Genomic DNA, 15,198 nt, shown 5'->3' with positions numbered 1-15,198 from the left:
ACATGCTCGAGTTTCCACCCCATATGCTTCGCGGCCAAAAAAAACTTGTGGGGATTGCCTGCCATGCACGAGCGATCCCTGCATGTTTCACTTGAGCACCCACGATACATGGTGCATACCCGAGTACCCGATGCAAACTCAAGTAGAGAGCACCTGCGCTCAAGACTAATGACAACTTATTCAATATGATGACCTAATGTTATCAAATTCTGTGTCGTACCTCTGGGTTCAAAATGTTCACTATACCCCTCGATAAAATCCTTGGAGGGGTCTAGTTTCCAAAATTGGGTCACTTGTGGGGGGTTTCCACTGTTTAGGCACATCAGGGGCTCTCCAAACGCAACATGGCGTTCACTCTCAATTCCAGCCAATTTTGCTTTCAAAAAGTCACACAGTGCTCCTTCCCTTCTGAACCCTGCCCTGCGCTCAAACAGTGTATTTTCCCCCACGTATGAGGTATCGGCGTACTCGAGAGAAATTGCACAAAAGTTTTTGGGGTCCATTTTCTCCTCTTACCCTTGTGAAAATAAAAAAATTGGGGCTAAAACATCATTTTTGTGGAACAAGTTTGATTTTTTTATTTACACGGCTCCATGTTATAAACTTCTGTAAAGGACTTGGGGGTTCAAGGTGCTCACCACACATCTAGATAAGTTCCCTGAGGGGTCTAGTTTCCAAAATGGGGTCACTTATGGGGGAGCTCCAAACGCAACATGGTGTCCGCTAATTATTCAAGCAAATTTTACATTCAAAAAGTCAAATGGCGCTCCTTCCCTTCCAAGCCCTGCCGTGCGCCCAAACAGTGGCTTGCCCCCACATATGGGGTATTGGCGTGCTCAGGAGAAATTGCACAACAAATTTTGGGGTCTATTTTTTCCTGTTACCCTTGTGAAAATAAAAAAAATTGGGGTCTAAAGTAACATTTTTGTGAAAAAAGTTAAATGTTCATTTTTTTCTTCCACATTCCAAAAATTCCTGTGAAGCACCTGAAGGGTTAATAAACTTCTTGAATGTGGTTTTGAGCACCTTGAGTGGTGCAGTTTTTAGAATGGTGTCACTTTTGGGTATTTTCTGTCATAAAGGCCCCTCAAAGTCACTTCAAATGTGATGTGGTCCCTCAAAAAATGGTTTTGTAAATTTTGTTGGAAAAATTAGAAATCGCTGGTCAACTTTTAACCCTTATAACTTCCTAACAAAAAAAATTTTGGTTCCAAAATTGCGCTGATGTAAATTAGACATGTGGGAAATGTTATTTATTAACTATTTTGTGTGGCATATCTCTCTGATTTAAGGGCATAAAAATTCAAAGTTTAAAAATTGCAAAATTTTCAAAATATTTGCCAAATTTCTGTTTTTTTTCACAAATAAACGCAAGTGATATCGAAGAAATTTTACCACTATCATGGAGTACAATATGTCACGAAAAAAGATTCTCAGAATCAGGGGGATCCGTTGAAGCGTTTCAGAGTTATTACTTCATAAAGTGACAGTGGTCAGAATTGTAAAAATTGGCCTGGTCATTAACGCGCAAACCACCTTCAGGGGTAAAGGGGTTAAAATTGCTTTTCCCTTTTGTGACTTCTCAGATGTTGAAAAAGCATAGCTTTCTGACCAAAACATTTCCCACATTCTTCACATGAAAATGGCCTTTCCCCTGTGTGAATTCTCAGGTGTTGAATAAGAATGGCTTTATGACTAAAACATTTCCCACATTCGGAACATGAAAACGGTTTCTCCCCTGTGTGAATTTTTACATGTTCATTAAAACCTGATTTCTGACTAAAACACTTATGACATTCAGGACAGGAGTACGGCTTCTCCCCTGTGTGAACTCTTTCATGTATCTCTAGAGCTTCCTTACGCATATAGCATTTTCCACATGTCACACATGAAAATGACTTCTCCCCGGTGTGACTTTTTTGATGTCTCTTAAGCCGATCTTTAACTAAAAAGCATTTCCCACATTCAGAGCAAGAAAACGGCTTCTCTCCTGTGTGAATTCTTAGATGGTTGATAAGACTTGACTTGTGTACAAAACTTCTTCCACATTCAGGACATGAATATGGTCTTTCTCCTGTGTGTGTTCTCTGATGTTTATCAAGATCCGATTTACTCTTGAAACATTTTTCACATTCTGAACATGAATACGGCTTCTTCCTTGTGTGAGTTCTCAAATGTTCTGTAACTTGTGATCTATAAGCAAAACACTTCCCACATGTAGAACAACAAAATGCCTTCTCTGTTTTGTGAATTCTCTGATGTCCAACAAGATCTGATTTCCGGATAAAGCATTTCCCACATTCTGAACATGGATACGGCTTCTCCCCTGTGTGTCTTCTCAGATGTACAACAAGAATAGATTTCTTTTTAAAACCCCTCCCGCATTCTGTACAAGAATACGGATTCTCGTCTTTGTGATGATTAGATTTTTCTTTCCCACATTCAGAAAATGCCAATTTGTTATCAAGTCTATTTCCAGTGCTACTTTCTACAATCTGTGATTGATTATCTGCTACTTCATGATAGGAAGATGAAAGGAGATTTTTATGGGACCTTCTCATCCAGTCTTCACCTGAAAATAGAAAAAAAAAATCTTATTCATAATAAGTATATTAAACTTTCTTTGTGAAAAAAACTAAGAGATTTATCAGAATACAGTCGATATCTGTATACTATCTGATGTCAGTAAGTTGTCAATATGTATTTATATGTTAATATATGTATCTCAATTATATCAGTGGACATGTTACACTACGGTTGCTCCTGATGTAAGGTACTCAGTGCTGAGAGCCATCTGGAAAGAAGTCCCAGTACTCATACTCAGTGGCGTAACTAGGGTCCGATGTGCCCAAGTGCTAAATTTGGACCTGCGTCCTCTTCTGTAGCTGGCCCGGAAGTTTGCAGCTGACTTCAGCATCTCTGGAGGTGACTGACCTCCGCTCTGAGGTTCAGCAGCAGCATCAACGGCTGCAGGTCCCTAATTTTGGGGTCTTTGTGGGTATGCCGGTCCAGCTTAAACTCAAGGTTGCCCTCCCGGACAGGTTTTCAGGAGGTAGGGACAAGTTTTTTGTGTTCAAGGAAGCTTGCAAATTGTATTTTAAACTTCGTCCTTACTCCTCTGGAGATGAGGAGCAGCGAGTAGGGATTGTGATCTCACTGTTGCAAGGAGGTCCTCAATCCTGGGCTTTCTCTTTGCTGCAGGGTTCTGTTGGTCTCCAGTCAGTGGAGGTTTTTTTCGGGGCTCTAGTCCTCATCTATGATGATCCTGACCGAATCTCCTCGGTTAAGTCCAGGCTGCGTTGCCTTCAGCAGGGGAATCGGTCAGTGGAGATGTATAGCTCCAAATTCCGCAGATAGGCAACTGATATCAAATGGAATTGTGGCACCCCAGGGGTCTGGTTGCCACAGTGGTAGAAATACCATGTCTGAGAACGAGCATGGGTTTTCCTGGTCAGGAGCAATATTGCATGCCACACCTCCTGCCCCAGTCCAGGGAGGGGAGGAACCTGCCCTTTATAAACTGGATCTGGGGCGGGGTTAGCCACTCAGAGCAGAGAAGAGTCTAGTTCCAGAGAAGGGACAGAGCAGCAGCAAGGAGCTCTGTAGGAGCCAGGAGCTGAAGATCAGGGACTGGAGGCTAGCAGAGCTCGTCCTGGCAGAAGACGCAGAGAACCGGACAATGGAGTCCGAGGCTGTGGGGATATCTACATCCAGCAGCAGAAACCACCTGGCAGGGGATTTCAGGTCCTCTGGCCATAGAAAGCCCGGAGGCGCCCTTGTCTGCAGAGCCTGTGGGAGCTGATGCACAGGCTTTGGACAAAGACCCGGCTGCAGACCTGCACCATCAGGTCCAAGAACTGACCAAAAGTGCTGCCGCGCTAACCAGAACTGTGCAGTCTTTACAGGTGTCTTCCCCAGGAAAGATCCAGCTGGCTTCCAGTCCGGAGGACGTCCCTTGTAGTCGACAGAGGAGGATCCCATCGTCCAGGGGACGGCCCAGTGACCGCTACAACCAGGACGAACAACCCATCTGCCGCCGCTGCAACCAACCAGGACATATGGCAAGGTACTGTCATTTAAACGGGCCCAACCTGGGGCAGAGGGCCGACCCCCAGGCATAAGATCATCAGGCCCATCGAGCTGGCGTGATAAGTACGTAGGGGGACGACCGGTCTTGCCTGTGGTGCTGGATGGCATTCCTATGAGTGCACTACTGGACACCAGGTCACAAGTAACCACCATCCCCTATGTGCTTTTTAAGTGGTACTGGAATGACTCGGATATTACCCTCTACCCAGACGACGATTTGAGCATCATCGCCAGCAATGGTCAGCCCGTACCGCAGATGGGATTCAAAGAGGTGACCATCAAAATTGGTAAGGTTGAACTGCCAGCGCAAGGACTGATCATTGTGGACATTGACCGTCGTGAAAGCCACCCTAAGATAACCTTGGGTACTAATGTTATTGAAAATTGTCTTGCAGAGATAATTCTCATATTACAGCAGGTTGCGGTGAACGCCAGCTCCAGCCAGCAGCGTGTCCTACAAAAAGAGATCAGAGCCCTGATGAAAAGGCAACAGGTAGAACTGTCTGGTGGTGAGATTGGTAGTGTAAGAATGATTGACCCGTTCCCTATCGCCATGCCCCCAAAAAGTGAGATGATGATCTGGTGCAGGACTGCAATTGGGTTAAGAGGAAGGGACTACCAAGCCATGGTAGAACCCGTCTACTCAGACAGTAGGCCCACCATTTTGACAGCACGGGGGGTAGTCGATGTACGCCATGGGAGGGTACCAGTCCGTATCCTAAACATTGGGGAAAGAGAAGTATACTTGCCCTGGTATGCCACTCTAGCCAAATTGTTCACCGTTAACCAAAACTCTGTAAAGGCCGTGGAACCCTTGCCTCCATCTCAACCAGAGGAGGGTAACGGCTCCAAGAACCAAATGGAGGACTGGTGTCAGAAGCTGCATGTGGGCACCGACTCCACTCCCTCACACTACAAACAGGGAGTCTACCGGGTGGTTCAGGAGTACGAAAGAGTTTTTAGCAAACACCCGCTAGACTTTGGGAAAGAAAAGGGGGTAGAACACCACATCCCCACAGGAGACCATCCACCCATAAAGGAAAGATACCGACCTGTACCCCCTGCACACTATCAGAATGCCAAGGGAATGTTGCGAGAAATGAAGGAGGCTGGGGTAATCAGGGACAGCTGTAGCCCCTGGGCAGCTCCACTAGTTCTTGTGAAAAGAAAGATGGCACCATGAGAATGTGTGTAGACTACAGGAAGGTCAACCGTATTACACACAAAGATGCGTACCCGTTACCTAGGATAGAGGAATCTTTAGCTGCATTAAAGTCGGCTAACTTCTTCTCCACTTTGGATCTTACTAGCGGGTACTGGCAGGTTCCTGTAGCCGAGGCCGACAAGGAGAAGACCGCGTTCACCACCCCGATGGGTCTCAGCGAATTCAACTGTATGCCGTTCGGACTCTGCAAAGCACCAGGAACCTTCCAGCGGTTGATGGAGTGCTGCCTGGGGCACAGGAATTTCGAGACGGTCCTGCTATACCTGGACGATGTCTTCGTGTATTCCAAAAGATACGAGGACCATCTGAGACACCTGGCAGAAGTGTTTGACGCCCTGGCAGGCTACGGCCTAAAAGTGAAACCCTCCAAGTGTCATCTACTGAAGCCGAAGGTACAGTACCTGGGACACGTGGTGAGTGCTGACGGAGTAGCTCCAGACCCTGATAAGATCACAGTGATTAAGGACTGGCCAAGACCCTCCAGCATAAAGGAAGTGTGGCAGTTCCTCGGGTTGGTAGGCTACTACCGAAGATTCATCTCCGGGTTCACCAAAATGGCAGCTCCTATGCAGGACCTCCTGATAGGCCAGTCCAGGAAGGCAAAAAAACAGAAGCCGCCCTTCAAATGGGACAAGCTGGAGGATGAGTCTTTCCGCCAGCTGAAGATGGCCCTCACGGGTGATGAAATCCTGGCGTACCCTGATTAAGGCCAGCCTTTTATTCTCCACACAGACGCGAGCAACATCGGGCTAGGAGCGGTGCTGTCCCAGATCCAACAGGGCAGAGAACGGGTAATCGCTTATGCCAGCAGGAAGCTCCGGCCCACAGAAAGGAATCCTGAAAATTACAGCTCCTTCAAGCTAGAGTTCCTCGCGGTGGTATGGGCAGTGACAGAGCGCTTTAAACATTACCTTGCCTCTTCCAAGTTCACCGTGTACACGGACAACAACCCGTTGACACACCTGGACACTGCAAAACTTGGTGCCCTGGAACAGAGATGGATGGCCTGCCTATCGAACTATGAGTTCACCATCAAATACCGGACGGGACGCACAAATGTCAACGCAGACGCCCTGTCCAGGATGCCGAACTTTCCGGACGGAGGGGAAGATCCAGAAGAACTGGAAGAGATTGAACTCCCTGCGTTCCACCGTCGTGGGATTACCCAGTATTCCCACCGTGTAAGGGACAAGCACTCTGCCACGTTCAATCCCTTACCCCACTACAGCTGGGCGGAGACGCAAGACAGTGACCAAGCCGTCCACCTGGTAAAAGAGATGCTGACACAGGCTGATGCCCGTCTTGACCTAGACGCTCCGGAAGAAACCAAACAGCTCTGGAAGGAGAAGAGTAAACTGTTTCTCTACAAGGGGAAGCTGTGCCGAAGAATTGTCAACTCCCCGACCCATGAGCTGACTTGGCAGGTAGTGGTCCCGAGACGAGACGCGGCTATAGTCCTGGAGGCATACCACGATGGAGCGGGGCACTTTGGATGGAAGAAGTTGGAGTTCCTGTTGCGTGAATGGTTCTTCTGGGTAGGCATGAGAGGGGCCATTGAGAGATGGTGCAGAGACTGCGGCCCGTGCAACCTGAGAAGAAAGGACCGTGCCAGCCAGAAGATTCCTCTGCAGTCCATCATCACCAAGCAGCCACTAGAACTGGTAGCCCTGGACCATGTGAAGCTGGCTCCAAGTAGGTCCGGGTACGTCTATACCCTCACCATCATAGACCACTAATCCCGGTTCCTGGTGGTGGTCCCTGTCAAGGACTTAACAGCTCAGACAGCAGCTAGAGCCTTCCAGCAGCACTTCTGCCGTCCACAGGGGTATCCGGAGCAAGTGTTGACTGACCAAGGTCCGGCCTTCGAAGTGGAGGTCTTCCAGAAGTTCTGCAACCTCTATGGCTGCAAGAAGATAAGGACAACGCCCTATCACCCCCAAACCAGCGGATTATGTGAGAAGATGAACCAGGTGGTGATAGACTTGCTGAAAACGTTGCCCCTGGAAGAACGCAGCCTGTGGCCTGAGAAACTGCCTGATCTGGTGGACTTGTATAACCACATCCCAGTAAATTCCACCAACTGCACCCCGGTTTACTTAATGAGAGCAAGACCAGGTAAGCTGCCTATTGACCTGGATATGGGAGTCCTGACACCTGAGGACACCTCGCCAGAGGCAGACTGGGATACAGAACGGCAGCAGCAGTACCGGAAAGTGCAGGAGTGTTGAGAGAAGTCTTTCTCAAGCAAGAGAAAGGCACGAGAGGACTTACAACCAGCATGCTTCCGCTGCTCCCCTGGCACCTGGAGAGCAGGTCTTGAAGAGTAAGAGGCGCCTCCATAAGTTGGATGACCAGTCGGAGAAGGAACTGTACACAGTACTGCCCTCAAGCCATGAAAATCCGAAAGTATGCGTTATCAGTAAGGATGGAGGAGAGACCACAGCCACTGTCTCCAGAGACCACCTGAAGAAGTGTCCCGAGCAGCTGCAAAGCACCGATGAAGACCAAGATAGCCCTCAACCCGCAGAGGAAAGGGAAGAAATGGTCAGTACAGTACTCGGAGAATTTCCCCGGTCCTGGACACAAATTAACAACGCTATTGTGGTACCCGTCCTTACCTTTCTCCAGCCAGCCCCTCAAGGGCCTACAGAAGAGCAAGTAGTGTTGGGAGAGCAACCGGCCCCGGAGGCAGAAGATTCCATACCACCAGCCCAGGAGAATCAACCCTCTGCTAGTAGTGAGCCTGCCGTGCCCGTGGTAAGCCAAAGTGTACGCAGAAAGCTGCCCAGCCTGCCCGTAACATCTCCAAATACCTGTAGTGCAGACACTAGCGAGCCCACTACACAAGCGGTAGCGACAGGGGACCCAGAAAGAACACCACCAGATAGTGTGTTACATAGGTCCATCAGGAGCACTAGAGGTCAGATGCCCGCTCGCTGGAGAATTTAAATGTGATATATATACCTGTATATTGCCACTGTTGAAATGTTTTTATGTTTGTTACCCGAATACTAATTATGTTTCTCTAGTTACCCGACAGGGTTTAAGGACTAACAGGTTATGGACAATGAATAACCGGAACTGTACCTTGTAAATACTTGCACCTGCTAAGTGCCTTTTGTCCCAGACCACAGAACGGGAGCGCCGTGACCTATAAAGACTAAACTTCTTGTACATATGTTGTGTTATTGCTTATTACCTGTATGTCTTATAAAATGTGTTTAGTCCCGGAGTACTAAAATTTACTAGGGGGGAATGTGGCACCCCAGGGGTCTGGTTGCCACAGTGGTAGAAATACCATGTCTGAGAGCGAGCATGGGTTTTCCTGGTCAGGAGCAATATTGCATGCCACACCTCCTGCCCCAGTCCAGGGAGGGGAGGAACCTGCCCTTTATAAACTGGATCTGGGGCGGGGTTAGCCACTCAGAGCAGAGAAGAGTCTAGTTTCAGAGAAGGGACAGAGCAGCAGCAAGGAGCTCTGTAGGAGGCAGGAGCTGAAGACCAGGGACTGGAAGCTAGCAGAGCTCGTCCTGGCAGAAGACGCAGAGAACCGGACAACGGAGTCCGAGGCTGTGGGGATATCTACATCCAGCAAGCAGAAACCACCTGGCAGGGGATTTCAGGTCCTCTGGCCATAGAAAGCCCGGAGGCTCAGTCACACGCAAGGGACCAGCACCGCCATCGAGGAGCGGAAGGAACCAAAAGCCCCAAGTCACCAGCCATACGGGTGAGCACCACACGGTACACTCAGGGACGTGGGCTACTACACGACTACAGCAGGGTAGCCAGGAAGAGTGCAGTCAGATGGGAAGGCCTATATCTCGACCTGGCCAGGGGGACTCTTGTTCGCTCACAGACTGACCAGGCCTCTAATGTTAGCCAGTACTCCCGGCAGGGCCTTCTTCATTACCAACAGTAAAGACCCTGGACTGCATCACTGGACTCTGAGTCATTACTATTGCTCCTGCGCACCATCACCCCCACCATCTACACACGCTGCCCTGAGGCTATACTCCTCCCGTGGGGAGTTATACTACCCTCTGCTGCGCACACAACATCAGCCTCAGCGGTCTGCCCCGCAACGGCGGTTCTCAGTGACCGCAATCCACGGGTGGCGTAGTCGGACATTTAAACATTACAAAACCAAAGAAACAGATCCGCCACTGGTTTGACCACCCTGAGACACGGGACCGGGTCGCCGCCAAGGAGACTACAACCCCCAGCAGTACACAGAGAACCGGCTCCGGGTATTTCCCCACACACGGCCCAGGGGGTGAGTCAGAATGACCTGGCTTTTAGAAGCCAATTTTGTCAGGGCCTACTGAAAGGTTGAAATATACCTTGGCAGTGTATGAAACCCCAGAGTCCTTGGAGGCTGCCATGTCTTTGGCTATACGTGTTGATAGACGCCTTTGGGATAGGGGGTACCTCAGCATCATACGTTTCCCCTGAGATCCGCAAAAAGAAGGGTGTATGTTTTTTTGTGGAAAAAAGGGACCTTTTATTGGGGCCTGTCCCTCGATTCTTAAGCAAAATAAAACTCAATTAACCCTTGGTAATCTGGAGTTGGATAATCAAGGGGTGTGTTTGTCGTTAACCTGCAGTTCTCGGTTTGTCCTGACAGCAGAGGTGGTGCTAGAGAGCAGGACTGAGAAAATTTCTGTGTTTGTAGATAGTGGAGCTGGAGTCAGCATAGTTGATGCTGAGTTTGTGAGAACTTATGGGCTTGCTTGCAGTCCTTTAGCTAAGCCTATTCCTATTTTTGCCATCGACTCAGTCAGTACCACTTGCACAGAAAGCTCTGACTGAGATTGTACATAACATAAGACTGAGGGTGGCGTCTGTTCATTGTGAGATAATTCTTTGTTATGTCCTGGATGGCCTTCCCACTCCAACTCTACTGGGTCTACCCTGGATGGTGAAACATAATCCGATAGTGGACTGGCAATCCAGAGAGATCATTGAATGGGGAGATTACTGCCATGAGAACATTTCCCTTTCTGCAGTCTCTACTGAGACCTTACCTGCTTTTCTGTCTGGTTTTGAGGACGTTTTTTCTCAGATGGGGTGTCAGGATTTGCCTCCTCATCATGCATATGACTGTCCTATTAACCTGAAACTACCAATGTCCAGACTGTATAATCTTTCTGGTCCTGAGAGACAAGCCATGAAGGATTTCATTGTGGAAAGTCTGGAGAAGGGACATATCAGACCCTCATCTTCACCCGTGGCTGCAGGGGTCTTCTTGGTGAAGAAAAAAGATGGCGGACTACATCCCTGTTTAGATTTCCGGGAATTGAATCAAATTACTATCCGAGATCCATACCCTCTTCCTCTGATTCCAGATTTGTTCAGCCAGGTTGCGGGGGCTAAGGTATTCTCCAAGTTGGATTTAAGGGGAGCCTACAATCTGGTTAGAATCAGAGAAGGGGACGAATGGAAAACGGTGTTCAATACCACTAAGGGGCATTTCGAGAGTCTGGTTATGCCTTTCGGTCTGACGAATGCACCTGCGGTGTTCCAGCATTTCATGAATTATATTTTCAATCATTTGCTGGGGAGGTTTGTGGTGGTCTATCTGGACGATATTTTGGTTTACTCATCTGATTTTGAGACACATCGAGGGCATGTTAAGCAGGTGCTCCAGATATTAAGGGATAACAAACTATATGGTAAACTAGAAAAATGCGTTTTCACCCTCCAGGAGGTGCAGTTTTTAGGGTACTTGTTGTCATGTTCAGATTTTCGGATGGATCCGGAGAAGATCCGTGCTGTCCTTTATTGAGACCATCCCGAGAACCTGAAGTCTTTACAGCATTTTCTGGGCTTTACTAATTTTTACCGGAAATGTATTCAAAATTGTTCGGTGGTTGTGAAACCCCCTCACTGACATGACAAGGAAGTGGTCTGATTTTACTAAATGGTCGGGTGCCGCACTGCAGGCTTTTTCCTCCCTAAAGAGTTGTTTTGCCGCTGCACCTATACTCAGTCAACCCGATGTTTCTTAATCTTTTATCATGGAAGTTGATGCTTTGGATGTGGGGGTTGGGGCTGTGTTGTCTCAGGGTCCGTCCCCTGGTAAATGGCGTTCATGCGCTTTATTTTCCAAGAAATTATCTTCGGCTGAGAGAAATTATGACGTGGGTAATAGGGAGCTTTTGGTGATTAAATTGGCATTCGAAGAATGGCGACATTGGTTGGAGGGGGCTGTCCATCCTATTACTGTTATCACTGACCATAAGAACCTGTCATTTCTTCAATTGGCTAAACGTCTCAACCCTAGGCTAGATGGTCCCTGTATTTTACTAGATTCAATTTTATTGTCACTTTTCGTCCAGGAGTCAAAAACGTCAAGGCTGATACTTTGTCCTGGAGCTTCCCTGGTGGTGGTGACCATGAGAACCCTGCCCCGATTTTGCAGAAGGGGTAGTCATTTTGGCATTGTACCCTGAACTGGAGGGTGAGGTGTTGGAGGCTAAGGGGGATGCCCCTGCCTCCTGCCCTTGCTGGTCATCCAGGTGGTAAGGCAGCTGCGGACCCCCTTTCCCATCGTTTTTGGTGGCCAGGGTTGCATTGGGATGTGGTTGAACATGTGTCTGCTTGTAGAATTTGTTTCCCAGTTTGTTTCTAAGTTCTGGAAAGCTTTCTGTTCTCGACTGGGGGTGCAGCTGTCCTTTTCCTCTGCTTTCCATCCTCAGTCGAATGGGCAGACTGAGCGCATTAATCAGAATTTAGAGACTTGCCTCAGGTGTTTTGTCTTCGAAAACCAGGAGGATTGGGCATCTTACTTACTGTTGGCAGAATTTACTATTAATAATCATCGCCAAGAATCTACCGGCAGGTCACCGTTCTTTGGTGCATACGGTTTCCATCCACAGTTTGGTATTTTTAGTGGGGGAGGAACTTCGGGAGTTCCTGAGGAGGAAAGTTATGCTTCATCGCTCTCCTCTGTGTTCAGAGTAATTTGAGGATCATGGGAGACAGGTCCGGACCTGGTGAGCGTTTCCTGTCAGTCATTCGTTTGTACCTAAGTGTGAATGACTTTGTGTGGTTGTCTACCAGGAATATCAAGTTGAAGCTTCCTTCCTGGAAGCTGGGACCTAGAATTTATTAATCCCTATAAAATAACCGCCGTCATGAACTCAGCAGCGTTTCGTCTTGAGCTACCTCAGGCCTTTAAGATCCACAATGTGTTTCACAGGTCTCTTCTCAAGAAATATGTAGAACCTCTTGAGTCCTCGCTCCTGCCGCTGCCCCCAATCATGGTTGATGGTAATTTGGAGTTTCAAATTTCAAGGATTGCAGATTCTCGCCTCCAGTATTGTTCCCTAAAGTACTTGGTGTACTGGAAGGGTTATGGTCCAGAGGAAAAGATGTGGGTTTCGGTATCCGAGGCAAATGCTCCAGGCTGGTTCGTTCGTTCCACACCTCTTATCCTGAGAAACCTGGTCCTGAGTGTCCGGAGGCCACTCGTAGAAGGGGGGGGGGGGTACTGTCACGGGTGTGTCAGGTGTGACAGTCGCTCTGGAGCCGGCTGTAGAAGGTCACTGCGCTTGGCATTGCAGATGCCTTCTTGATTCCCTCATCTCTGTAGTACAGTTATATCCTTTTTCCTTTAGGACCCAGAAGCGACCTCCACCTTCTGCTGCTGATTGACACACCCTTGCAGGGTAGTTAAATAGTCTCAGGTTCTCCTGAGAGTCACCGGTGATAGTTATATGTACCTTTGTGCAGGCTTGAAGCACTAGCAGCTGGCTAGTTTCTTCGCTGGTTCCCTTGGAGGACAGTTGGCGTTAAGTGTATCCCCTTTGTTTGGCTACCTTGTTGTCTTTAGTTTGTAGTGGGGCTTGACTAGTGCTCACCCTGGCCCCTCCCTATCTAGGGCCAAGCTCCAGGGATACTCAGGGCTTAGGTTCCTGTTTGGCGATAGGTGTGGAACCTATATAGGGTAGGTAGGGTGATATTAGATCCCCCCTTTACCTAGTGTTTGGGCTTCCTCCCCCTCTTCCTTTCGTGTTGCACTTAGTCTTTCCCTCACCTTGCGTCACGATTGTGCATAAACACCTCCAAAACTGCCACATGAGACATTACACTGAATGTAGCAGTCTTCCCACGGTGATCAGTCAGTAGAGCAACTGTTACTTCAACAATTCACTGCGATTCTGTCGTCCATTTTTGGTTCTATATAATAATGGAAGTAGCTAGCATTATCCTACTCCACAAAACGGTACAGCAGGCACAATACAGTCAGGGGGTAACATTCTCCTGGAATCACTAAACCCAGACTCCTCCATCAGACGCAGAGAGAGAAGTAGCGATCCGTCACTGCACAGAACACGTCTCCTCCAGAGTCCAGTGGTGGCGGCTTTACACCACTCCATCCGACACTCAGCATTGTGCTTGGTGATGTACGGCTACATGCAGCTGCTCTTCCATGAAGCTCCCGACGGGCGCAGTGTTTGTACTGGTACCAGAGGAGGTCTGGACTCTGTAATTATGGGGTCAGCAGAGCGGTTGTGACTTTTCTGCTCTCTGGTCCCCCGCTCTGTAATGTTACCTGAGTACTTGTGCCTGAGTTGCTGCGGTTCCTTCCCCTTCTCATTAATATCACTCACTGTTTATGACATTTCTTCCTCCTGAATCGGCCCCCCATCACCACACGTATTACCCCGGTGACTCCTATTACAGGACCGCTCTGGTATCGGGGAGCTCTGCACCACCGGCCGGTCTGTCACATGTTAGGAAAGGCAGACGGCATGTGTGTGTGTGGGGGGGGGGGGCGGAGGTTTTACATGGGGGGGGGGTGAGAAGCTGGGGGTTATACACCGGGGGCGAGGGGCCACAGGTTACACAAGAGGCCAGATGTTATATACCTGGGGATCGAAAGGACTGGATTTTATACACTCAGTCTGTACATTAAGCTGATAAAACATAACAGTTTATGAAAGGCTCTTACCATTCACCGACTTGGATAAGGGTTTTTCGTCTCCACTCGTCATTCCACCATGACTTTCCTTCAAGGATCCCAAATAAGACACAAGAAAAAAAAAAGAAAAAAGGAATAAAAGTTTATCTCCTATTAGCTGACAGTAAAAAAACACTAGAAGTCATGAACCAATTTGACTTAAAAGACGTGACGATCAGACAGAATCTACATCCACCCGCGGCATTGTGCTGTTGTTTCCATCTACACCGCAGAGCTGTACGTTCATTCTCACAGATTATTATTGGCCAAGTGAGCGTCCAACTTTTTGGAAACTTAACAGTCTTTTATGAAACCAGAAACCACCTGTAGCCACTACTGACCCCACCAAACACGGCATCTACACCCCACTACTGCTGGAGTTCAGTAGGAAGCTTCATATATAAAGGATTTCCAGAAATCTCAGCTCCATCTACCTGATGATCCAGGGGGACATTCTGCTTCTCCTCTGGACGATCCTGGGAATATAGAGGACTGGGACTTATCTCCGGTGGATTTCCAGAAATCTCAGCTCCATCTACCTGAGGATCCAGGGGGACATTCTGCTTCTCCTCTGGACGATCCTGGGAATATAGAGGACTGGGACTTCTCTCTGGTGGATTTCTCGGACTGGACCCATCTATAGGAAATATACACAGGACTGAATACATCGTCTACATGTGATGATCAGATGATGGGGGAGTCTAGGTGACCTCAGACCCGGCCTCTCCTCTATAATCAGGACGGTCTCCTCTTACCCGGAGATATGAGGGGCTGGTGATCGTCCATCATGACGTCCTTGTACAGATCCTTGTGTCCTTCTATATACTCCCACTCCTCCATGGAGAAATAGACGGTGACGTCCTGACACCTTATAGGAACCTGACACACACAATGACCCAACATTATTTTATTTAGCAAT

At 48.2% G+C, this 15,198-nt stretch overlaps 1 protein-coding gene across 1 annotated transcript in view; it reads right to left on the bottom strand.

Annotated features, from left to right (window-relative positions):
• Positions 1 to 215: 215 nt before the first annotated feature.
• The window catches only part of LOC141243662 (uncharacterized), a 161,722-nt gene continuing 146,739 nt past the window's right edge, over positions 216 to 15,198 (bottom strand). Inside the window, exons 31-34 of the mRNA XM_073668943.1 lie at positions 15,035 to 15,158; positions 14,714 to 14,916; positions 14,271 to 14,328; positions 216 to 2,572 (exon numbers count right to left, since the gene is read on the bottom strand). Of these exons, the coding sequence (XP_073525044.1) occupies positions 1,554 to 2,572; positions 14,271 to 14,328; positions 14,714 to 14,916; positions 15,035 to 15,158 (1,404 nt within the window). The 3' untranslated portion in view covers positions 216 to 1,553. The remainder of the gene's footprint in view (positions 2,573 to 14,270; positions 14,329 to 14,713; positions 14,917 to 15,034; positions 15,159 to 15,198) is intronic.

This window comes from Phyllobates terribilis, unplaced genomic scaffold (assembly GCF_046119375.1).
Source record: "Phyllobates terribilis strain yellow unplaced genomic scaffold, ASM4611937v1 Scaffold_2__4_contigs__length_985480577, whole genome shotgun sequence".
NCBI lineage: Eukaryota > Metazoa > Chordata > Amphibia > Anura > Dendrobatidae > Phyllobates > Phyllobates terribilis.
Note: the sequence above shows the minus strand (reverse complement) of the source record. Positions and strands in the feature narration are given on the sequence as shown.